This window comes from Phycodurus eques, chromosome 2 (assembly GCF_024500275.1).
Source record: "Phycodurus eques isolate BA_2022a chromosome 2, UOR_Pequ_1.1, whole genome shotgun sequence".
In the NCBI taxonomy this organism is placed as follows: Eukaryota; Metazoa; Chordata; class Actinopteri; order Syngnathiformes; family Syngnathidae; genus Phycodurus; species Phycodurus eques.
Window position 1 is genome coordinate 24,111,536 of NC_084526.1, and position 26,459 is coordinate 24,137,994.

Genomic DNA, 26,459 nt, shown 5'->3' on the forward strand with positions numbered 1-26,459 from the left:
CTGGGTGGATTTGATAGTATCTATCATTAGCCACCTAAGGTGGAGTGCCCAGACCTGGGAGGCGGATCCTGTGTAGGGTTGGGCATTGTTTGAATTTGAGCGATTCCGGTTCCGCTTCCTGGTTTTGATTCCGGTTCCAAACGATTCTTGATTCCGATTCTTTTAGGGGGCTGGGTAAAAAAGTGGTTTAAGTAAAAAGTGTCCAGATTATGAGCATCCATTTTCTTAGCAGCCCGCAGCATAGACTAAAATGAACATTTGAGTCGAGGTTCTTTATAACCAGTATCAATATCAAACCAATGAACTAAAAGGCAATGTGTGTGGAACTAGCCTATTAGACTTAATATTCATGAATTAATGTTTCAGCTAAAAGTTAAATATAGCATTGTTAAAATAGTTATTTGGGTTTCATAACGTCAAATGGTTTATATGTGCAAGTCTTTACTTGACTTCCTGTTTTAAGCTTGTAGCTTTTTATTTTGAAGGGTACGCAGGAACTCAGCATTTTGGCATGAAAAGTAACTTCACACAGCACCAGTGATTTTATATATATATATATATATTTATATATATATATATATATGTTTTAAATAAAACATTTGTTTGTGATACCGTGAGACAACATTTATGTGAATTTTGTCCCAATTCACTGTGATGTAAAGTTGCTATTGTGACGTTTTAGCCCAATGTTAAATTAAGCTGCTTCTTTTTTTTGTCATCGGCGCTTACGTTGGTTTGAAGACTAAAATAAACGATAAAAACCATCAGTGCAAAAGTACAAACAACCGTTTACCTTGTTAGCCGTCTCAATGTTGGCATCGACTAATTTTATTGTTTCACTAACGCAGTTGACTTCATTGAAGCTCCTCGCGGTTTAGGCTGAGGCTCGGAGCGCGTCAGACGCTACACATTGTGAAAGCCTCCTTTGCACAATGTAATCTTATAATGTAATCTATTGTTCCACTGAGGCGACTGGTCATTAATTTAAAAACAGTGAAGACACACTTTTGTTCGCGCAGCTGGCATTGGGCTCAAGCACGTCATCGTACGCCTTCTTCTTCGTTGGTTTACGCCGCTTCTTTGTTGTTTTTCGCCGCTTCTTCTTCGCGGCTGGCGAACCAGGCATCGAAACTGGGAACCAAAATTTTTACATTTTAACGGTTCCGGAGAACCAGAACGTTAGTCCCGGTTCCAATCGGTTCTCGATTCTCGATGCCCAACCCTACTCATGTGCTGCTAAAAGAGAAGTGGGTGTCAGTGATAGAGCATGTGACCAACAGAGACCCAGAGGAAGAAGTTGTGGTTGAAGCCTGGGACTGAAGCCCACAGCGCATTGATGAAGATTGTGACAGATAAGCAGCTTTTGAAAGACCTCGACCACCTAACCAAGTGTGTCCACACAACAACATTAGAGGTATTTATTTACACTTTTTTAAATTATTAAATTTTCTCAAATAGAACAGAATTACAGAATGCATAACTCGCATGTTCCATTTCTATTTAAAATATAGGTTTACCACTCTATGTATTTAAGTATCTCTCAAAGAGAATGCACTTTGGGTATGAGTTAATGGTCCACGCTTCCATGTTGGCTGCTCTGGATCAAAACCTCAATGTGAATAGGAAGCAGTTAAGTAAACTATAATCATTCATTTTTGTTGCAATTTGGACAGATTTTACTTATTTTATTCACGCAATTAGTGACAAATATAACTCTGAGAATTGATAACATTAACTTGATTGCTGTTGTTGTTGGCCATTGTCCAAATATGTCGTGTCTACTATGCTTGTACGTAAACTAATTGTAAAACTCTTTGGCTGCTGCTTCTTTTTTCTAAATCATATTTGTAATTTTTAAAATAACCAATATGACAGTGGAGAGAAAATTTAAATACGGACTGTTGAACCATAGGGCTGCTCAATTAATCACAATTACCGGCAATTGAGCAGATTGTCGATAGTAGCTTGCAAAGGGTTGCTATTATTTGCAAACACTATAATCTCCTTCTAGTGTGTTTTTGTGTATGAAGCCTGTTAACCCTGTATTTAAACTTTTCAATCAGAATCAGAATCATCTTTATTTGCCAAGTATGTCCAAAACACACAAGGAATTTGTCTCCGGTAGTTGGAGCCGCTCTAGTACAACAGACAGTCAATTTACAGAACACTTTGGAGACATAAAGACATTGACAAAAAACAATTGTGCAAAAAGATGCAGAGTCCTCTAGCACAGAGCAGTTCGAATGACTAATATTGCAATAGTCCGGTGCAATGACCATTGTGCAAAGGGCGCTGAGACTTCAAGGAGTGTATGCGGTTTAAAGTGACGAGTAGTGCGATCATCTGGGACAATGTTGGTTGTGCAAATGTTACAGATACTCCTCAATCGGTGTGCAAATGGAGCAGATGCTACTCTGGCATGAGTGGCCACTATATGCAAATAGTGCAGCAATCATGTGCTGAAAATCATATAGCTTTTTTTTTTAAGCTTAGATACTAAAATTCCTAGCTGTTTGAAATTCACACTGTAAAATGAAGCTTGACTGTATAACATAAATCGGTAATCAGCCAATTAGCTATTATGAAGCCAACACAATATCTTTCTGAAAAATCATCATCAAGGTTTTATTGCAAGCACAGTGTGACACAAATCTGTGTTTGAACAGGCTGTTTATCAGCACGGGGAGGTTTTGATGAACCAAATACAGAATCTCATGGAGCAAAGTTCACAAGAAGTTCACAGCGAAACCAGTGGATGTTGGAAAGGACGACATCTACATGGCAGTAATGATGTCTGCCTGATGATCTCTCCTCTGTCTGCGATGCAAGCGACATGAGCCTGACACAGAACTCTGCACATCATGGGTCCACAAGACAGACTGCCCAAAGCACAAATGATCTCGCAGACAAAACAGTTTTCACATTTCAAGTACAGGACTTTATCTTCAGCAATAAAGTCCCTTACATGTCATAAAAATGTGTTCATGCCTGATCCACTTCAACTGACTAAAACCCTGTGTCCGCTCGGTTCAGGGTAGACCTCAACAATTTTGTTGACTACACATGAAGGAATGACTGCGGACTCGTTTTCCTAGCCAGTCATGAATCCACCAAGTGAACTGCCTATATGAAACATACCTATATGACAAAATAAAAGAAACATAAAAATAGAAGTCAGTGTAATTTAAAATATAATTACTTGATCTCAGGAAAATAAAAATGTTATCCTAATTTGGTGTATTGAACACCAGTGCTGATTACAATGTTGTAACAAATACAACTGTGACCACAAGATGGTGGTAATGCAACTAACAAAATTGTATGAAACAGAAATTATACAAAACCACAGTAACTTTTCATCTCAGCTTCTTATCCTTATGTTTGAAGTGGCACTAAGCAGGCCCAAAAAATGGCATGTAAATTCGACACACCACAGAGACGAGTAATGTGAACAAGCCTGACAAATGTGTATGAATAAAATAAATCGAAGTATATAAAATCAGGTTTCAAAACTTGAATAATATGGGCCACCTCTCAGCTCTCAGACGCTGTGGGCTTGTCGAATGGATGTGCCAAAAGGAATCAAACATACTGAGGGGGTGATCGCTTATACGATGTAAACTCACGTTAGATGGCTCAACTTCAAAATTGAATGGTTATTAACGTGGGTCCCCCTTCCCATGGGCTCACCACCTCTGGGAGGGGCCATAGGGGTCGGGTGCAGTGCGAGCTGGCCGGTGGCCAAAGGCGGGGACCTTGGCGATCCGATCCCCGGCTACAGAAGCTGGCTCTAGGGACGTGGAATGTCACCTCTCTGGCAGGGAAGGAGCCCAAGCTGGTGTGTGAGGTCGAGAAGTTCCGACTAGATATAGTCGGACTCGCCTCCACGCACAGCTTGGGCTCTGGTACCAGTCCTCTCGAGAGGGGTTGGACTCTCTTCCACTCTGGAGTTGCCCATGGTAAGAGGCGCCGAGCAGGTGTGGTTATACTTATTGCTCCCCGGCTCGGCGGCTATACGTTGGGGTTCACCCCGATGGACGAGAGGGTAGCCTCCCTCCGCCTTCGGGTGGTGGGACGGGTCCTGACTATTGTTTGTGCCTATGCACCGAACAGCAGTTCAGAGTACCCACCCTTTTTGGAGTCCTTGGAGGGGGTGCTGGAGAGCGCTCCCGCTGGGGACTCCATCGTTCTGCTGGGGGACTTCAATGCTCACGTGGGCAATGACAGTGAGACCTGGAAGGGCGTGATTGGGAGGAAACACCCCCCGATCAGAAGCCGAGCGGTGTTCTGTTATTGGACTTCTGTGCTCATCACGGATTGTCCATAACGAACACCATGTTCAAGCATAAGTGTGTCCACACGTGCACTTGGCACCAAGAAACCCTAGGTCGCAGTTCGATCGACTTTGTGGTCGTGTCATCGGACTTGCGGCCGCATGTCTTGGACACTCGGGTGAGGAGAGTGGCGGAGCTGTCAACTGATCACAACCTGGTGGTGAGTTGGTTCCGATGGTGGGGGAAGATGCCGGTCCGACGTGGCAGGCCCAAACATATTGTGAGGGTCTGCTGGGAACGTCTGGCGGAATCCCCTGTCAGAAGGAGTTTCAACTCCCACCTCCGACAGAACTGTGCCCATGTTCCGGGGGAGGCGGCGGACATAGAGTCCGACTGGACCATTTTCCGCGCCTCCATTGCTGAGACGGCCGACCAAAGCTGTGGCCATAAGGTGTTTTGGTGCCTGTCGTGGCGGCAATCCCCGAACCCGTCGGTAGACACCAACGGTGAGGGATGCCGTCAAGCTGAAGAAGTAGTCCTATCGGGCCTTTTTGGTATGTAGGACTCCTGAGGCAGCTGATGGGTACCGGCTGGCCAAGTGTAACACAGCTTTGGTGGTTGCTGAAGCAAAAACTCGGGCATGGGAGGAGTTCGGTGAGGCCATGGAGAAAGACTTCCGGATGGCTTCGAGGAATTTCTGGTCCACCATCCGGCATCTCAGGCGGGGGAAGCAGCTGGATGGCGGGGGTGGTGGGGGGGTGGATGGCGTCACTCTCAGATTCAGGAGGAGCTGTGTGGTTTTCGTCCTGGCCGTGGAACAGTGGACCAGCTCTACACCCTTGGCAAGGTCCTCGAGGGTGCATGGGAGTTCGCCCAGTTCGTGCATGGGAGTTCGCCCAACCAGTCTACATGTGTTTTGTGGACTTGGAGAAGGCGTTCGACCGTGTCCCTCGGGGGTCCTGTGGGGGGTGCTTCGGGAGAATGGAGTACCAAACCCCCTGATGCGGGCTGTTCGGTCCCTGTACGACCGGAGTCAGAGTTTGGTCTGCATATCTGGTCTGCATATCTGGCAGTAAGTCGGATTCGTTTCCGATGAGGGTTGGACTCCGCCAAGGCTGCCCTTTGTCACAGATTCTGTTCATAACTTTTATGGACAGAATTTCTAGCTGCAGCCGAGGCATAGAGAGGTCCGGTTTGGTGGCCTCAGTATTGCATCTCTGCTTTTTGCAGATGATGTGGTTCTGTTGGCTTCATCAAGCCGTGACCTCCAACTCTCACTGGAGCAGTTCGCAGCTGAGTGTGAAGCAGCTGGGATGAGAATCAGCACCTCCAAATCTGAGACCATGGTCCTCAGTCGGAAAAGGGTGGCGTGCCCTCTCCAGGTCGTTGATGAGATCCGGTCCAAGGGGAGGAGTTCAAGTATCTTGGGGTCTTTTTCACGATTGAGGGAACAATGGAACGGGAGATCGACAATCGGATCAGATTACATACTCCTTTAAGCCACTTATTTAATTGTGAAAGCGTGCTGAAACGTTCATCTTCTCTACGTACTGTTCAGATAGGTCCACTTAAGAACACATCTGTACTTAAACATTCCATTTTGCGTAGGAGATCAGTGAAATCCCGTTTCAGTAACTGATTGCCGTTTAACAAGGATCCTGTGTGTATAATGACAGATTCCACTGTTTGGTGGTCGTTCGTGATCTTCATGATTTTCTTTGAGATGTCAGACACCATGTTGTTAGTAAAGCACAGCACTTTGGTGTTCTTCTCGCTGCAAAAGCATTTTACACCGTTAATAACGCTGTCACCTATTATCAATGTTTGTCGCCCAGTAAGTGGCTGCCTTTTTTCCTTGTATGATTTAGCCTCATACCTTTCATCAGTGCTCGGAGACGGGCATTCTTCCAGGTGTTGAGGGTCTCGTAGTGGCGCAAATCTGTAAATCGGATGGTGATGCTTTGGACAGGTTTGCTCATTTTCCTCAATTTCGCTGCAGCTAAAGTCCTGTGTCCTTCATTCCTTGGGATTGAAGAAGCATTCAGTGCAGACAAGCCAGTTTCCTCATTAATTTGTTGGTGATATGTGCTCCATGTTGTCCGCTGACCCATATCTTTAGATTTTGCTCCCAGCAAATTCCAGGCAGGGTTGCTGGCGGAGTCATTGCCGAATTTTTTGCTATTATCACAGGCTGCATCCATCATCTGAGTCTGCTCCTGTCCACATTTTTGGGACATCGGTCAGGTGCTTTCATTCACTAACTGGCCATTAATTTCCACAAAGACTTTAAGGCAGTGCATTTCTGGCTCTAATATTCACTTCTGGAGGAGTTTATGATAGTCCTCAGTGGAAAAATGAGGCATCTTTTTGGTGGTCTTGTTCACGCTCGCATTACAGTGAGGGAATACCTGACTCCATCTAATAAAAAAAATAAGTACAGTCACACAGGTTTAAAAAAGTATCCAGGAGTCACTGTGTCTTTTGTACTTTAGTCAAGCTTATCAGCAAGAAAAAATGCAAGGCAGGCGCAAGCAGCAGAAGCGTCTGCACTGGACGGGAGCAGAAAATGGTATGGTAAGGTTAAGTTAACTAATGTTAACTAGACTCATTCAATCCACTCGAGCTGACATTAACGCCTCGTCTGACAGGCTACTATCATAATTCATGTAGTTGGGTAACAACAATTTTTGAACAGAAGTATTTCCTTTATAATTGTTTCTTGGGTCTGATTATTTCTTGTCAGGTGGATGGTAACTTTGTCCTGGTGTTTACAACAAAACACGCTAAAAGCTCCAACTAGAATATTGAGCTGTGACACGCATTACTTCCACCTTTTGCGTCGGTGCAATATCACAATTTTAATATTTACATTATGGACTGAAGCGCTGGGAGAAGTGGACATAGACTTCTCGGCATGCCTACCGACATTTTGTGCAAGTCCCAATTTCAATAAAGTTGGGACAGTGTGTAAAACCTTAATAAAAATTGAATACAATGATTTGCAAATCCTTTTCAACCTATATTCAATTGCGTAAACAAAAAAGATATTTAACATACAAATTGATTTCCTTTTTTTTTTGTTGCAAATTTTCTCTTATTTTGAGTTTGATTCCTGCAACACAAGCTGGGACAGGGACAAAAAAAGACTGGGAAGGTTGAGGAATGCTCAAAATACACTTGTTTGGAACAAGTTGATTGAAAAGAGGTGAGTGTGGTGATTGGGTATAAAAAGGAGCAACCCCGAAAGCCTCAGTTGTACACAAGCAAGGATGGGGTGAGGTTCAACACTTCATGAACAACTGCGTGAGCAAATAGTCCAACAGTTTAAGAATGTTTCTCTACGTGTAATTGCAAGGAATTTAGGGATTTCATCGGAAAAAGACCTTCCGGCTTGTTATCGGTGCAAAATTCAAAAGCCAGCATCTGTGATGGTATGCAGGTGTGTTAGTGCCCATGTTATGGCTAACTTGCACATCTGTGAAGGCGCCATTAATGCTGAAAAGTACATACAAGTTTTGGAGCAACATATGCTGCCATCCAAGCAAGTCTTTCAGATTGTGAGTACTAGTTAGGTCTTCCACCAGTCCAGACCTGTATCCCATTGAAAATGTGTGGTCCATTATGTAGCGCAAAATAAGTCAACAGAGACTCCGGACTGTTGAGCAACTAAAGTTGTACATCAAGCAAGGGAGGTCCAGGCACAATGGTTGGATGGCACTCAACCCCATAGCCCAGACATTGGAAGAAGATTGGAGGTTGTTGTTACATGGACAAAACAGCCACGACTTGCTAGAAATTCCTGCAGCTCCTTTAATGTTGCTGTGGGCTTTTGGCAGCCTCCCTGACCAGTTTGTTCTCCTCCTTACATTAATTTTGGAAGGATGCCCAGTTCTTGCTATTGTCACTGTTGTGCCACATTTTCCCCAATGTATGATGATGACTGTCTTCACTATGTCCCATGGTATATTTATTGCCTAGGGAAAAATTGCACTCTTCACCTGACGTATACCTTGGAACAATGAGATCCCTCTGATGCTATGAAAGCTCTCTGTGGAATTTTGCTGAAAGATATGACTTAAAAATGTCAGGAAAAGTACTCGAAAATCCAAACAATTTAGTTGCACTTAGTCAGAGCAATTTTAATTGTTGCAGGTGTGTGCTGACTCCCATTTAAATGAGTCACTGAATTTCAAGATTAGAGCTTAAAAAGAAATTGTTGTAAATATTGCAGTGCCATGTGCCCAATGAGTAAAAACTTGAGTATTTGGTCGCCAAAACAGGCTACTATAGAAATAAAAGTTGAATTGAACAAATTTTAGAAGTGGGAAATGAGCTCAGGCCAGCCTAATTTGTTGCCTAAACAGGGTGCTATTGGGGGGAAAAAAATCAATTTGACTTAACCTTTAAAAGAAAAATAGCCTGTTATCAATTATGCTGTACCATGTACCTCAGTAAGTTCAGGCCCGACTAATTTGTTCATTGGTACATGCTTATATTCCCTCTGAGTTCCTGGAACCTGGGTCTGTACCTGCTGCTCCCGTCCCTCCATTGCCATTTGCCTTGTCAGCTTGGGGTCGAGGGGGCGGCAGATGAAAAGCCATCAGGATGGGGAGGCAAGGTGATGAACAAAGATGGACGGAGATGCACACCAGAGGAGGCGCCTTGATGGGAGGGAGGCAGGAAGGAGTAAAAGTGACAGATGAGTTTGAAGAAGAAGGGGCATAGCGGGAATTAAAGAGATGGATAAAAGACATTTGAAAAAAGGTATTCATGGAGGAAAGGGCAGGTGGGTACTGCATTAGTGTGTGGGTGAGTGGTAGACTGTAAACACTGGAGACAGGATGGCAAGTGTCAACTTCCAAAGGACTAAATTATGTCTCATTGTGCATCTATCTTTTATCTTCCTCTATATATATGCTACGGTGCTATTGACATGAAAATTTCATCAGATGTTGGGAATAACCCAAGTTATCCATACATACAAAGAAAGTAGAACAAATAACCTCAGAAATAAAGTTGTTATAATGTGAAATGACACAGGAAAAAAGTATTTAACACGCCAACCGGCATTTATTTAATACTTTGTACAAAAGCCTTTGTTTGCAATGACAGCGTCAAGATGCCTCCTTTATGGAGAAACTAGTCGGGTGCATTGCTCTGGTGTGATTTTGGCTCATTACACCACACAAGCAGTCTTCAAATCTTGAAGGTTCCGTGGGTTTCTTTTATGGACCTTGAGTTTCAGTTCTTTCCATAGATTTTCGATTGGATTCAAGTCATGTGATAAATGGCTGATCCATTCTAGCAGCTTTATTTTTGTTCTTTGAAACCAGTTGAGAGTTTCCTTGGCAGTATGTTTTGGATCATTATCCTGCTGAAATGTCAACCCTCATTTCATTTTCATCATCCCCGTAGATGGCAGCAGATTTTTATGCATCAGTATTATAGCCTTTCACATTAAGCTCAAAATTCATTACTTACCTGCATTGTGTTTCCACTAATCATCCTTGAGATGTTTCTACAGCCTAATTCCAGTCAACCTATAGTAAATTCAGTCGATTGGCCATGATCTTGAAAGGGACACAACTGTCTATATCAAGTCCCAGTTGCCAGCGCATATCAGAGCACAGTCCCACATGAAGTCAAAGAATTGTCTGTAGACCACTGATTTTTTTCATGTTCTTGCCAATTTGCTCTCTCTTTGTTGTTTTGTTTTTGTTTATTTTTTTGTGATAACTCTTTCATTTTAATTCTGGCAGATGGCGACGGCTACCAGGACCACCTCCTACCCGTGTGCTTGGACGAAGCCTGCCAACACAGTGCCATCTACCTGGCCAAGTCGGGCTCCAAAGAGGTACACACATGCACACACAGACTGAAATGATCTTACTGTCATTCAGGCAACATCACTGCTCTATAAATTGTCTCTATTTATTCCACTGAATTTTTGTTTTGTAAAAATCTGCACTTAATGATCTTTTTGACGGTGTTTGAACCCAGCATGCAAAACAAGCAGTCGAAAAGGTTCTCTTTTCATCACAAAACAATATCAATAGCTTCTCTTATTTTGGTGGAGCACATGAAGTAGAGTAGTAGTGCAGTAGTAACTAGTTTCTAGCATTAAACTATGAAAGATCAAATAGACAAAATAAAATGTGCAATAAAATAAATATTTAACTCAATTTATTTATTATTTATTTAATTTGTAAGGAAAGTGCATCATCAGTTACCCTACCAATCCAATCCAACACCATCAACATGATGAGCTATTTTCCAAACAACAATAAACATTACCTTCACTGAAGGGAAACTTGGCTTTTCTTGGATATTTTCCTGAGATTGCAGGGTGCTTTATGCAAGAAAGTGATTTACAACAGACGCGAGTATCATTTGTCACAAAAAATAAGGTTTGCTGGAAATTCTTGCGATGAGAAATGAAAAGCTTTTTAATCACGACTTTCCCTCCACTAAAAAACAATCCTGGTGACAACATTCCCATGCTTACGTAAAAACAGCAGAATGAGGCTTCTGATCATGTTAGGGAATCACGGCTGTCATCTCAGCAGTAGGAAACATTGCCCTCTGGTTACTGTGTGGCTTCTTTTTGTGTGTGTGCATTAACACTGTGGTCCACCCTCAGTCTTTTGCGTTTGTATTTTTCATGATTCTCTTCACACTGTACCAGCAGAACCCAACCACACACTGCAAAAAATATAATTGTATATATCAAATCAAAATACTGTATGCTTCTTTGTCTACCAAGATACCGTATTAAAAGGTGCAGTCTCAGTTACGGGGTCTATTTCTGTATTTAACACATGCATAAGGCGCTCCATATTATTGGGCACAGGCATGATAAAACAAAACATACAGTAGCATGCATGCACGCGAAAACAATGTATTTAAAAAGGCAGCGGGAGCAAAATTGAGTTCAGTTGTACTTTATTGAAGTATTTAACAATGTACTCACGTTAATTTTTTATCACTCCTCATCCACAAATCCATCAAAGTCCTCATCGTCTGTATCCGAAATGAACAGCTGGGCAAGTTCTCTATCAAACATGCCAGGGGTTCCCTCTGGTCTTTGTCAGAGTCAGTCTCGTTGCCGTGCGGGTCCTCAGAAAAGATGCAGGCTTTTACGAAAGCTCGAACAACAGTGCAAGCAGACACGTTAGCCCAAGCATCCACAATCCATTCACACATTGTGGTGTAACTCGCCCGGCGCTGCCTCCTAGTCTTAGTAAAGCTGTGTTCGCCATCTGTCATCCATGGCTCCCACGCCGCTCACTTCACTTGGAACGCCCTGTTTACACGGCTGTCCAGCGGTTCGTCAAGCCTCCCGGAATGGTGGCAAGCTCCGAGTTATTGCACTCAGTCGAATGGTGACTGCAGAGACGCTTCTCCCGGCTGTTCTTTGCTCATTAGTCCATTGCTCGTGTTGGTCTTCCAACTCGGGCCACCTCGCCTTGTTTCCACTGCGGTCAAGCCAGCCTCCACTCGTAAAGTAGGATCAAGCCAGCCGCCCCTAATTTTGTTCATACTAGGCATTTCTATAATAGGTCGCCAACTCGCCACCTTCAAAATAAAAGCTTCCCAATAATACGGACATCAGCGCTCTTCGGTTAAGGAATGCAACCATCAAAGTTAATTTGAATATTGATATACATAAGAAAAATTTAGTTAATTTGATATCTTAGGAAAAATAAATGGTAAATGGACTGCACTTATTTGCTCCCAGTGGGCCTGGCAGTGCCTTGCATGGCAGCCGTCCCCCATTGGTTTATGAATGTGTGTGAATGAGAGGCTTTGTAAAGCGCTTTGGGCACTGTGATGGTGTCGGTAAAGCGCTATATAAGTGCAGTCCAGTTACCATTTATTTTTCATGAGATATCAAATAAACTAATTTTTTTTAATCCATCTCAAGATTGAAATTAACCTTGCTTGTTGCCTTCCTTAACCGAAAGAGCATTGACGTCCATATTATTGGGAGGCTTTTATTTTGAAGGTGGCTTTCACCGTGAGTTGGTGACTTATTACCGTAATGGCTAGTATGAACAAAATTAGGGGCGGCTGGCTTGACTGCTACTTTACGAGTGGATGGTGGCTTGACCACAGTTTGTTTCCACGGAAACTCAGCTTTGTCTTATTGACTTGGCTCGTTTTCCTGCTTCCTCCACTTGCGAACCATGGATTCGTTGATCTTGAATTCTCTTGTGGCTGCTCGATTCCCATGTTCCTCCGCGTAACTAATAGCTTGCAGTTTAAACTGTGCTTCATTTGCGTGTCTCTTCGTAGGTGCCATTTCCGGGGGTCCTTAGCCAAACCGATGCACATACAGGCACTATATACCTACTGGGGCCGTGTCTTCACGCGCACCCTTCCCCCTTTATGTCCGCATGCTATACTCAGTCATGTCCGCCTTCCGCTATATAAGCAGCGTGTCGGCAGGAAATGCTCCCAGTCAGTCAAGCGGAGCGCTCTTTAAAGTCACACAACAACATTTACAGATTTTGGAACTCGGTGCACACATAAGGCCCGCCGCATTATAAGGCGCCCCGTCCATTTTGGAGAAAATTTAAGACTTTTAAGTGCGCCTTATGGTAGTGAAAATACGGTAACTGGGATAGGGTCCAGCATACTCGTGACCCTAGTGAGGATAAGCGGTGAAGAAAATGGATGGATGGATGGTGTCATAATTTGTCTTTGAGATGTTACTACTGGTTATTAGTAAGAATATCTAAAATAAGAAATACCATAATTCTATAGGTGTAAATAGTATAACTACACTATTCTTAAGACATTGATGGGTGTGTTTGAGGCAAGCTGTTTACTTTTTTTTACGAAATCTTGCCAAGCCAATTTTCCTGTTCTATTGGTAGATAATTTTGCTTACATGAATATATTTCTCATGTAATTTTTTTTCTTCATGTAATCAGATCAGATTAAATTTTTTTATAAATATGCCTTTAAAGTCACAATAAAACATCATAGGACGAAGGACTGTCGTCATGTCACAATATCATGAGAGAAATTTGCATGCAAACCCTGATTTCAGTAAGCGTGAGGGCGGTGTTAAAGTGCTTTGAGTATGTCACAGATAGAAAAATGTTACACAGTACAAGTGAATACCCATTAAACTTAAACAAGCTCACAAGCCTTGAGAAGTTGCACAAAACATCAAAGGACGAACCACCACCATCATGCATGATTACGTCACTAGAGAACCTCCCAAGACCGATTTCAGTGACATGTTTTGCTTACTGTAATTTCTCATGTATAATGCACAGTTTTTTCCCAAAAACTTTGTCAATAGTGCGCAGTACACATAGGCATAAGAAAAGTTCAAAAATTCCTACACATTAAAATAAGGTATACTGCACTACTGCATATATTGTATACAAATGGCATACATTCCCTTTTTATGCGAAATATACGGTCTATAAATAAAATTTTATATATATTTCCGTCGTTATACATTAATCTGAGAATCATATTATCCTCTAGACATGAATCATTAATGGGAGAAAGAATTACTGTAGCATTAATGAAAAATTGCACACAACAAAGAGGTGAAAAGAGGCGATAAACACACAAGGTCCATGAACACTATTTAGGGGATAAGTAACAGTAACTAACATTACTCGTGCACTCACTGTAGTTGTCTTGCCACACTGCACTATTTGCATATCTGTTGTCGACCAATACTGGCCACTCATGCCAGAGTAGCATCTGCTCCATTTACACACTGACTGTGGAGTATCTGCAACATTTGCACAATCAACATTTTCCCAGATTATCGCGCTACTCGTCACTTTAAACTGCATACACTCCTTGAAGTCTCTGCGCCCTTTGAACAATGGTCATTGCACCGGACTATTGCAATATTAGTCATTCGAACTGCTCTAAGTGCTAGAGGACTCTGCATCTTTTGCACAATTGTCCAAAAAAAAATTTAAAAATGTACCGGCATTACCAGATAACTATTAACCCTTTATTGCTCAGTGACTGTTTTTTGTCAATGTCTTTATGTCTCAAAAGTGTTCTCTGTCAATTGACTGTCTGTTGTCGTACTAGAGCGGCTCCAACTACCGGAGACAAATTCCTTGTGTGTGTTTTGGACATACTTGGCAAATAAAGATGATTCTGATTTTACAAATACACTCGACAATATCTCTGACGCTGCACAGTGACATCATCATTTGCGCACTTGAAAACATGGTGGCTTGCTGTCAGAGCTGTTCTGTGGTATTTAACTACTTGTAACTTGTTTTTATCAAGTTGTTGCTTTCATAAACATTTAAAAACAATACCTACAGTGCGAAATAAGTGACGAACCTCCATCTTGATAAATTATGTGATGTGATGCAGTCCAGTGCCCGTCAGCCAATGCCCAGGCACATGTGTGGGTGTGACGCAGACATACCAACCTCAACGACACTATGCTGTCCCATTATTTCCCATGAGGCAAACATTTTTTATAAAATTTAACACATCAAACTTGAGAAGTTCTTCTTGATCCATGCTCAGGAATGGTTTTAAGCATTAATGCCTACACAGTGCGCGCGCGCACACACACCACCGCCCACATATGGTCTTTTCAGTTTAGTTCCTACCAGTTGGCAGGACGCCTGGCTCCCTTTCATTCCATCTTCTGCCACCAGAGAACCAGCTTCCACTTCCTTACCCCCCCACCCCTTCCCAATCCAAAATAGAAATGTTATCTGCTTATCCGCCATGTCCGCCCACACACAAACACACATGGATAGTCGCGCCCCCACAGTAGACACACACTTCTCTCATCTTTCTTGTCACGTTTCCTTTTTTGCAACAAAAATCAAACACTATGTTCACACTGCAGATCAATTACAATTTTTTAGCCATCTGAATTTTTTCATGTCAATGTGAACAGTACAATTCCAATATTTTATTTTTGTTTTTTCTGACCTTCTTTCATATGTGGATATAAATCGGATATGTATGCGACGCGAGTGCCGTATGGACGCTCACGACGCATACGTCATCAAACGGCAACCAACAAACATCGCAATTGTTCAACAAAACAGACACGCCACACAACGGAAAACGATGAAAAGAAGATGCTTTAGAACTGATAAATATAAGACAATGTTGGTCGCGGTTGCACAAAATCCGCCATGAGTCATGATGAGACCTACGTGAGCGGCCATATTCGGTCAACATGTTTGTGTGCATGCAAAATCTGACCTCCTGGTTTGTGCGCATGCGTGTGACATCTTGGAAGCATTCTGTCCAGAGAAGCAGCCGCATTTGTTTTTACTAATGCAAAGGACTTCATAAAAAGATCGGATTTAACAAACAATCTGAATTTGGGCATCATGCCCTGCAGTGTAAACGTAGACACATAGAAAAAAGTAGTAAAAGACAATGGTATCAACCGTAGCATAAGTTTGGGTTAGAGAATAGGATGTGTTATCATATGAAGAGAACTTGTGGTTACATAATTAAGATGCACAAAAGGAGAGAGTCTGTGATGAAGCTTCCAAAGACAAAAATGTCAAATTGATCCATGTACACGGTCAAAATAAGTGAAAAGGCTGTAATATGCATGCCAGGCCAGTAGTTGATATTGTCAGCCAGGGAGAAACACTACAACCGCTTGTCCTCCTGAGTATCATCCAAAAGTGTCTTATGAACCTCTGCTGGCTTTTGCAAGAATGATGCTTCTGAATACAGTGAACTTCCATTTATTACGGGGGCATTTCATAACACCCCTTAAAAGATGACAATTTGCGATATAGAGAGATCATTTTAAAAAAACAAAAAAAAAGTTTTTTTTCATAGTTTATCCCTCCGACACGCTTTGAAAACATTTAAACTCATTAAAACACCATTTATAAACATATGGTAAACTTATTAGAACACACGCAACAATTTTGTGGCATAACATTTTTTTTAACTTGCATGGGTTGAAATTAGTGCCAAGGCTGTAATCTGCATGCCAGCCCAGTGGTTAGCAATGCCACTTTGTGAAAAACACTATTAGAGACACACTACACAGATTTTTTCAGGGTCCACAATGCAATGTAATTTAAACCTGGTGTCACATAAACAGTTCCTATAAGGAGGGGTGCACATTCATGTAGGAAAAACAAGTTACTCTGCAGCAAAGGCACTATTTGTTGCTGATTTTTGTAAAATAGCTCATTATGTTGAATGTGTTATTGACGTAGTGTCTTTTAAAACAGAAGAATCATGACCAATTTTGCACTTTCCTGAAAAGAAAATATTGAAGCTATTATATTAAACAGTTATTGCCTTATTTTCATTGACATTTCATTTATTTTAGAATTTACTGCTCATGGGTTGGCATTTTGCTCCCTCTAAACGTACCTAATGCAACCACTGAAACAATGCAACCTTAAAACCAAGGCATGTATCTAACCATGATTTTTGACATACTGTTACACCCCGAGTGTTAGTGTGGAAATTCATTTTCAAATCTTTTGAGGCTTTAAAAATGATGTCGTCCTTCAAACGAACAACCAATTTTTTTTTACCCCATTTCAGTTCAAATGCACCCTTTGAGACATGATTTCAAACATTTTCAGGCGCGTGCCATTTAAAAATGGACCTTAAAACAAAGGACCATGCTTTTTCCTAGTTTTTAGTGCTTCTACAAAGCCCAAAAATAATAACCATGTCATTTTTAAAATTGGTCTTTCTCTAAAATTATTTTGGCATGGAGAGGAGCAACCAATAAAACATAATTTATACCTCATTTCAATTAAAATGCTCCCTTTGAGTTACATTTTCGTCTGCGTTTTCCAGCCTGAAAACGCTGATGTCATTTAAACATGGTGTCACATAAACAGCCCCAATCAGAAGGGATAAAGAGGAAATAAGACAGGAGAGTGAACTGAAGGGGCATTAAGTGGCTCCATGAGGCTGTGTGTGTGTGGGAAGGGGGGGTTTGATGCCTTCATTACCGCTTGAAGATGTACATCAGAGCAGCGGGAAGAAGATGAGAGCATGGATGAGGTCTGCGGAATAAAAAGGAAAAAAATGAAATAATCACATGATAAGCTGCCCTTGGGTTTTCAAGGATGTCCCGCTGAGTCTAAACCAGCTTGTTTAATATGTATTCTGCCACAACCCTGCAGAGTCAAAGGTCCAGCTGTAGTACGTGGACTTTAGCTTATAGGAGACATTCTCTTACTTGGAATAAAATTTACTTTTAACATTGAACTGTTAACCTAAAATGAAAACAAGACCACATTAGTCATGTTCTGTGACTGAAGCACTCTTCCACTAAAAGGCAGAAGGTACAATGAACCTGTGTATCCACATGTTGCCATTCATCCAGCAAAATAATAGCTTTGTGTTGTGTAAACAAGCCCAGATGTCACACTGAGTGAGGAAATTTTTTAGTAAACGGAGACAAGATCAGAGAGAAAATGTATATTTCACTCATGGTTAAACTGTACATCTAAGCTCCTTTCACACACTCATGCTTCCATTAGCACAATTGAATGGGGATTTATAGTGGTGTGAATGTGTTTGCCCACTTCCTGATTAATTTTTATTTGCATGTTTGTCATACTTAAATGTTTCCCATCATCAAACAAACTTAAATATTAGTCAAAGACAACACAATTAAACACAAAATGCAGTTTTTAAATGGTTTTTATTATTAAGGGAGGGGAAAAATTCAAAACCTACACGGCCCTCTGTGAAAGTGATTTCCCCCCTGTTAAAACATAACTGTTTTTTATCATACCTGATTTCAATTTATCTAGCCACACCCAGGCCCGATACTGCCACACCTGTTCAATCAGTAAATCACTTAAATAGGATCTGCCTGACAAAGGGAAGTAGATCAAACGATCCTCAAAAGCTAGACATTATGCCGAGATCTAAAGAAATTCAGGAACAAATGAGGAAGAAAGTAATTGAGATCTATCAATGTGGAAAATGTTATAAAGCCATTTCTCAACCTTTGGGACTCCAGTGAACCACAGTGAGAGCCATTATCCACAAATGGCGAAAACATAGAACAGTGGTGAACCTTCCCAGGAATGGCCGGCCTTCCAAAATTACTCCAAGAGCGCAGCGATGATTCATCCAAGAGGTCCCAAAAGACCCCACAACAAACACCAAAGAACTGCAGGCCTCACTTGCCTCAGTTAAGGTCAGTGTTCATGACTCCACCATAAGAAAGAGACTGGGCAAAAATGGCCTGCATGGCAGAGTTCCAAGACAGAAACCACTGCTGAGCAAAATTAACATTAATGCTCATCTCAATTTTGCCAGAAGACATCTTGATGATCCCCAAGACCTTGGGGAAAATACTCTGTGGTCTGAAGAGACAAGTTGAACTTTTTGGATGGTGTGTGTCCAATTATATCTGGCGTAAAAGTAACACTGCATTTTGAAAAAAGAACATAATACCAACAGTAAAATATGGTGGTGGTAGTGTGATTGTCTGGGGCTGTTTTGCTGTTTCAGGACCTAGACGACTTGCTGTGATAAGTGGAACCATGAATTCTGCTGTCGACCTAAAAATGCTGAAGGAGAATATTCGGCCAATATTCGGAATATTTGTGACCTCAAGCTGAAATTAAGCTGAAATTAACTTGGTTTCTGCAGCAGGACAATGATCCCAAACACAGCAGCAAGTCCACCTCTGAATGGCTGAAGAAAAACAAAATGAAGACTTTGGAGTGGCCTATTCATAGTCCTGACCTGAATCATTTTGAGATGCTGTGGCATGACCTTAAAAAGGCGGTTCATGCTCGAAAACCTTCCAATGTGGCGGAATTACAACAATTCTGCAAATATGAATGGGCCAAAATTCCTCCACAGTGCTGTAAGAGACTCATTGCAAGTTATCGCAAATGTTTGATTGCGGTTGTTGCTGCTAAGGGTGACCCAACCAGTTCTTTGGTTTAAGAGACAATCACTTTTTCACACAGGGCCATGTAGTTTTGGATTTTTTTTCTCCCTTAATAATAAAAACCATTTAAAAATTAAATGTTGTGTTTACTTGTGTTGTCTTTGACTAATATTTAAATTCGTTTGATGATGGGAAACATTTAAGTGTGACAAACGTGCAAAAAAATAAGAAATCAGGAAGGGGGCAAACACTTTTTCACACCACTGTATTTGTCTGTCCGTTTAAGAAAAAACTCACCAAAGCAGGACATTTCTATGTCTGAAGTGCATGTTCACACAGCCAATGTGGCTTGCCCCAATAAGATAAGTGACACAGCGATAATTTGCATGTGGTGAGTTCGGCTTGGGTGTGAAACTTCAAAACTTGCGGCCGATGACGTTCCGTCTCTGTGACACCCCTATACTATGTCAAAAGCCTTCATGCCGCCATGGTGCCTTACACACAACACAGTGAGCTAGTAAAAATGCAAAAAAAAAAAAAAAAAAAAAAAAAGATGGCTGTCATGCTGCCCATCAAATCAGTTTTTCAAGCATTGATGTTCTGAGTTGAAGTTATCGACATGGAATGGGAAAGAAAGAAACAATAAATTTTCGGGCTTCTGAGTTACTGTCAGAGATGATCCGGCACCAGCGTGAAAGGTAATTCCAGAAAAACAGAATGAGGGTGCGGCATAATTAACACATGATATTCACTTGCACCGCCATTCATCTAGATATCTGATTATGGGGAGCCATGGCACTGTGTAAATGTGCGCACAAGTCAGTGTCCCATTTAGTTTGATTCTTGGTGAAAGTCACAAGCTGAAAAGGAGGCGGGGTACACCTTGAACTGGTTGCCAGCCAATCGCAGGGCACATAGAAACAAACAACCATTCGCACTCACAGTGACACCTACGGGCAATTTAGAGTCGTCAATTAACCTACCATGCATGTAACTGTAACTGCATATAGTTAAAGGAAAAAGTCTGTGAACGCTCTGGAATTGCTTTAATCTCTGCATAAATTGGTCATAAAATGTGGTCTGATCTTCATCTAAATCACAATAATTAACAGAGTCTGCTTAAATAAATACCACGCAAAAATGTTTTTATATTTTTATAGAAAATAACGTAAAAATTCACTGGACGGTGAGGAAAAAGTAAAGTACCCTTGGATTTAATGACTAGTTGGACCCTCCTTTGGCACCAATAACCTCAACCAAACATTTCCTGTAGTTGCAGATAAGATGTGCACAATTATCAGGATAAATTTTGGACCATTCCAACTTACAAAACTGTTGCAGTTCAGCAGGTTTCTTATGATGTCTGGTGTGACTAGCTCTCTTTACGTCATGCTACATCATCTCAATCGGGTTGAGGTCAGGACTTTAGATATATACTTGGTTCAAGCTGCAAAAGGTTACAAAAGTCTAAAAGTCTTGTTCATCAGTCCACGGTTAGACAAATTGTCTGTACATGGAGAAAGTACAGCACTGTTGCTTTTCTTCCAAGGAGTGGCCGTCCTGTAAAGTTGACTGTAAGAGCACAGCGTAGAATGCTCAGCGAAGTAAAAAAGAACCCTACGGTGTCAGCTGAAGACTGACACAAATCACTGGCACATGCCAACATCTATTGACAAATCTACCATACGTAAAACCTGAAACAAGAATGGGGTTCATGGGAGGACACCGAAGGTTCACCTTCCAACAAGACAATTACCCTAAGCACACGGCTAAAATAACAAAGGAGTGGCTTCAGAACAAATCCTTGACTGTTCTTGAATCGGCCAGCCAGAGCCTTGACTTAAACCCAATTTAGCATCTCTGGAGAGACCTGAAAAGGGAAGTCCACCAACGTTCACCATCCAACCTGACAGAACTGGAGAGGATCTGCAAGGAGGAATGGCAGAGGGTCCCCAAATCCAGGTGTGAAAAACTTGTTGCATCATTCATAAAAAGACTCATGGCTGTATTAGCTCCAAAGAGTGCCTCTACTAAATACTGAGCAAAGCGTCTGAATACTTATGGCTGTGTGATATTTCAGTTTTTCTTTTTTAATAAATCTGCAAAAATGTCAACAATTCCATTTTTTTTCTGTCAATATGGGGTGCTGTGTGTAAATTAATGAGGGAAAAATTAACTTAAATTATTTCAGCAAATGGCTGCAATATAACAAAGAGTGAAAATGTTATGGTGGTCTGAATACTTTTCGTACCCACTATACACTTTCAATAATGCTGTTTCACATCACCCAGCATATCGCTAGCCATGACGTCTGATAGCCAGAGGCTGAGATTCACTGTATTTGTTTACAGAATAGCTGCATGACTATAACGCAATAAAGTTACACTTTCTGGCACGCAGTACAAACTAAAATCTGAATAAGAATACGTGTAAGGTAACTATCTTTGTCCACAATTTCTCTTTTCATTCGAAAAAATGGACAGTTTAACCTTGATAAAACGGACCCCAATATAACGGATATCAGATAAAACGGACCGTCGGAATCAAACAATGTGTCCAAAAATAGTTTCCATTTTTCATGTAAAAAATGACCAAAGCCGATGACCAAAGTCTGTTTGTTCCAGAATTGGCTGCTGTTGTTTACTGGCGCTGTCACGTAATATAGGCAGAGACTGGGAAGACACGTGTTTCCGGATCATACTGTAGATAGCCAATATGACTGGATCGAAAATAACAGATGTTGAATGTAGCAACATTTCCACATGGATGCCATGATGACAGGAGTTCAACTATTAAAGTAGCATATCTAGCATCAAATAGCTGTCTGCGGTGTTAAACACAAAGAGGAATGCAGCACACAAGTCTCTGGATTCCGGAACATGCTATTTTTGGTTCAGGAACAGGTTTTTTTTTTTTTTTTTTTGTCAAGCCGTTCATCGATGGCAACAGAGTTGTAACTAGGAAGCACTTTGTTGCTCATGAAAGCGACTCACCTATGACGAGTACATCAACATACAACATAAAGTTTGAAACTTCAAACATTTTCAAGCTTTTTTCTATTTATTGACAATAACTCTGTACTCCACTGGGTGTTTTAGTCCATGAAAAAAGTACAAAACATTAATTTTGTGCTGTACAGTAATGTGTGTGTATATGGCCGCCAAAAAAAGTGCTTCAATGTACCAGACAATCGGCTATAACGGAGGACACCCTGCCACTATTTGTCTGTTTTATCGAGGTTCCACTGTATTACAAAAGACAATCCATTCAGCCATCCATTTTCCATCCCACTTACCCTCACTAGGGTCACGGGCATGCTGGAGCCTATCCCAAATGACTCTGGGCGAGAGGCGGGGTACACCCTGAACTGGTCGCCAGCCAATCGCAGGGCACATATAAACAAACAACTATTCGCGTTCACATTCACACCTACGTGCAATTTAGTCTTTAATTAACCTACCATGCATGTTTTTGGGGGATGTGGGAGGAAACTGGAGTACCCGGAGAAAACCCACGCAGGCACGGGGGAGAACTCCACATAGGCAAACCCAGGTCCTCAGAACTGTGAGGCAGGTGTGCTAACCAGTCAGCTAACGTCCCGCTACAAGAGACAATGAATAATAAAACTCCATGGAAACTATGATAAAATAAGAGTTTTATATTGTTTTTTTGCCTAATTTAAAACACCTCTATATGGCCCTATTTAGTTGTACAAAGCACATCAAGACAGTACTTGATTTCTTGCCGTGTTATTTTTCTCGCATAATTTTTTCTGCCATGAAGATATTACGAATGTAACAGTGGATGTCCTTCATGGTTTATCCTGTAGTTTCACTGAGTCTGCATATCGGCTTTCCATACCCACTGTAGATGAACACAGTGATTATTGACAGTGAAATGAACCAGGCCCGTTCAATAGGTTTAATAAACAAAATAAATGAAAAATGAAAGTTCCCTATACCATAACCCAGTTCCCAAATATAGTACATTTCGCTTCTGGTACCAACTAAAAGACTTGCGCTTTGGGACACTCCTGACGTTATGAATAACTGTAAAAAGTTCATGAGTTTGACGCGTTCGAACGAATGTGAAAAAAAAGTCCAGATTGATGAGTATGATGGATGGGGAAAGAGAGAGTGGTCATGGAAAACACTTGTGAAGTAATGAGAGCCAGCGACGTGCTCACTCAAAATCTAAACATTGACTCTTGTGCCTGTCTGGAAAGTCACCCGTGCATGATTTGCATTTCAACCACTTTGACTGCATTTGGATTTCTCTTTCTGCATTTGGGGGATTCTCGGCCCCCTTTTTGTTTCTGGATTCATCCTATTTCAAATAAATCTTGCTACAATTTAATAAGGGAATTGAGGACAGCTGAGTATCTTTTCCTTATCGCCACTCTGTGGAAATACTCTGCTCGGCCTATTGTGGGAGAATATCAGAGGAGGGGGGCTCGAGTCGCATTACTTGCCTCGAGTCAGCTTAAGTCAGACTTAATTTTTAGGACTTTGAACTTGCTTGGCTAAATCTTATCAAACATTTGACTTTCGTCAACTTGAATTTCATGACTTGACAAGTTTTGCATGTTTACATTTGACATTGTTTACAAGAGTGGTCCATTTGTTTTGTTGTTGACAGATGAGGGTTTTTCTTTTTTTATGTAGTCCGAGCAAAACTGACAACCCACCATTATGTGCAGAGTGCAGAGGTAATCTCATAAAGGAAATATAGAAGGAGTTTTGAATATTATTAAATTCGGATTCTATTAACGTTTTGTGATAAAATCTGGAAAAATTGATTGGTAACATTCAGGGTTACAACGCTTGTACAGCGCTTTTCTACCTTCAAGGTACTCAAAGCGCTTTAAACACTGTTTTCTCATTCACCTCCTGATGAAGCAGCATCAGTAGCATCTGGGGGTTCAGTGTCTTGCTCAGGGACATTGGGACATGGTCACAGGGGCCGAGGATCAAACCCACAATCTTTTGGTTTGGAGATGACCACTCTACCACCTCAGCCATGCCTATGCTAGCTTCACAGTTTGAATCATCAGTCGTTGGTCAAACATTAAAGGTCCCCTTCCATCAGAATCCATTATTTTCTACTGTTTTATGCATAGCATAGGTCAAAATGAGTCTGACCTGGTTTAAGTTTGACATTGATGCGGTTTGTCGATTGAATGCAATTGACAATAAACTGCATAAGACATGCAAAATGTCTGAATCAGATTTCCGTGTTTTTGTGACATTTAAAGTTAACTCATTATTCAAGTATCTGCCCACTTCGTGGTTGCTAGACGCCCACTCATCTTGGGAAGTTCTTGGCATTGGCAACGCGGCTGCGTCTTCTTCGAAACTTATTGCGTCATCTGCCAAACTTAAGGATTTAAGGAATAAATCAGAATCAGAATCATCTTTATTTGCCAAGTATGTCCAAAAAACACACAAGGAATTTGTCTCTGGTAGTTGGAGCCGCTCGAGTACGACAACAGACAGTCAATTGACAGAGAACACTTTGAGACATAAAGACATTGACAAAAAACAGTCACTGAGCAAGAAAGGGTTAATAGTTATCTGGTAATGCCGGTACTTTTTTTTGTTTGTTTGTTTTTTTGACAATTGTACAAAGATGCAGAGCAGTTTGAATGACTAATATAGCAATAGTCCGGTGCAATGACCATTGTGCAAAGGGCGCCGAGACTTCAAGGAGTGTATGCAGTTTAAAGTGACGAGTAGCGCTATAATCTGGGACAATGTTGATTGTGCAAATGTTGCAGATACTCCACAGTCAGTGTGCAAATGGAGTAGATGCTACTCTGGCATGAGTGGCCAGTATTGGTCAAAAACATATATGCAAATAGTGCAGCGTGGCGAGACTACTACAGTGAGTGCACGAGTAATATATAATTGGCCCCACAGTAATGTGACGACGAACTCAAATAAAAAAAAATTTCCAGCATGTTGCAATAGAATTGTAGGTTAGGTGTTTAAGAAGTTGATCGCAAGAGGGAAGAAGCTGTTGGAATGTCTGCTAGTTCTAGTTTGCATTGATCGGTAGCGCCAACCTGAGGGAAGGAGCTGGAAGAGCTGGTGACCGGGATGTGGAGGGTCCGAGAGGATTTTGCACGCTCTTGTCTTAGTTCTGGCAGCGTGCAAGTCCTCAAGGGTGGGAAGGGGGGTACCGACAATCCTTTCAGCAGTTTTGATTGTCCGCTGCAGTCGGAGTTTGTCCTTTGTTGTAGCAGCACCAAACCAGACTGTGATGGAAGATCATAGGACTGATTCGATGACCGGTGTGTAGAACTGCCTCAGCAGCTCCCGTGGCAGGCCGTGCTTTCTCAGAAGCCGCAGGAAGTACATCCTCTGCTGGGCCTTTTTGAGGACAGAGTTGATGTTGGTTGCCCACTTATGGTCCTGAGAGACTGTAATTCCCAGGAACTTGAAGGTCTCGACGGTTGACACAAGGCAGCTAGACGTGAGGGGCAGCTGTGGCGAAGGATGCCTCCTGAAATTCACGATCATCTCTACAGTCTTGAGCGTGTTCAGCTCCAGGTTGTGTCGGCCGCACCACAGCTCCAGCCGCTCCACTTCCTGTCAATATGCAGTCTCGTCACCGTCCTTGATGAGGACGATGACAGTGGTGTCATCTGCAAACTTGAAGAGTTTGACAGCCAGGTGCGCTGAGGTGCAGTCGTTCGTGGAGAGAGTGAAGAGCAGCGGAGAGAGGACACAACCTTGGGGCCCCCCACTGCTGATGCTGCTAGAGATTTCCAAGCATTTCGGAACCAGAATTGTGCTGTGTTCAGGCCGATTTCGTGGAGGATGGTTTCGTCAAATAAGCTTTCACACTGCTGGAACTGCATTTCCTGGTTTGGAGCGAGTGAGCCAGCTGGGCTGCCGCCACAAGCCATGCAAATACAGTATATAAAAACATACATCTGTTGTGGTTTATAACAATACTACTGTATATTTATAATGTATAATGTAATGAATGTAACTGTGGTCACTGCCGACAATTGTGTGCGACAGATGAACGCCACGAGCCAGTTATGTTATAGTGATTTATTGGGACCCGCTTCTGAAAATAGCCTCCTCTTTTCCTTCACCCTCATGTCCCTTCCTTTTTGGGGATGTGAGTAGTGAGCAAACAATCCAACGCTTGGTGAGTTCTGCTTCACAAAGATAGTAAGAAACCCCCCCCCCACACACACACACACACACATTGAATGAAATGAACACAAGGGTCACGATGAATGCTTGGTCCTGCCGCAGAGATAGTGCCATTCGCCAGTAGTCCATCAGAGCTTAGCTGAT

The 26,459-nt window shown here is 41.8% G+C and overlaps 1 protein-coding gene across 2 annotated transcripts in view; it reads left to right on the forward strand.

The window, feature by feature from the left end:
- The window catches only part of itfg1 (integrin alpha FG-GAP repeat containing 1), a 250,490-nt gene that overhangs the window by 89,562 nt on the left and 134,469 nt on the right, over positions 1–26,459 (forward strand). For both annotated transcript variants that reach the window (XM_061670006.1, XM_061670010.1), the window contains exon 9: positions 10,034–10,128. In XM_061670006.1, coding sequence (XP_061525990.1) covers positions 10,034–10,128 — 95 coding nt within the window. The remainder of the gene's footprint in view (positions 1–10,033; positions 10,129–26,459) is intronic.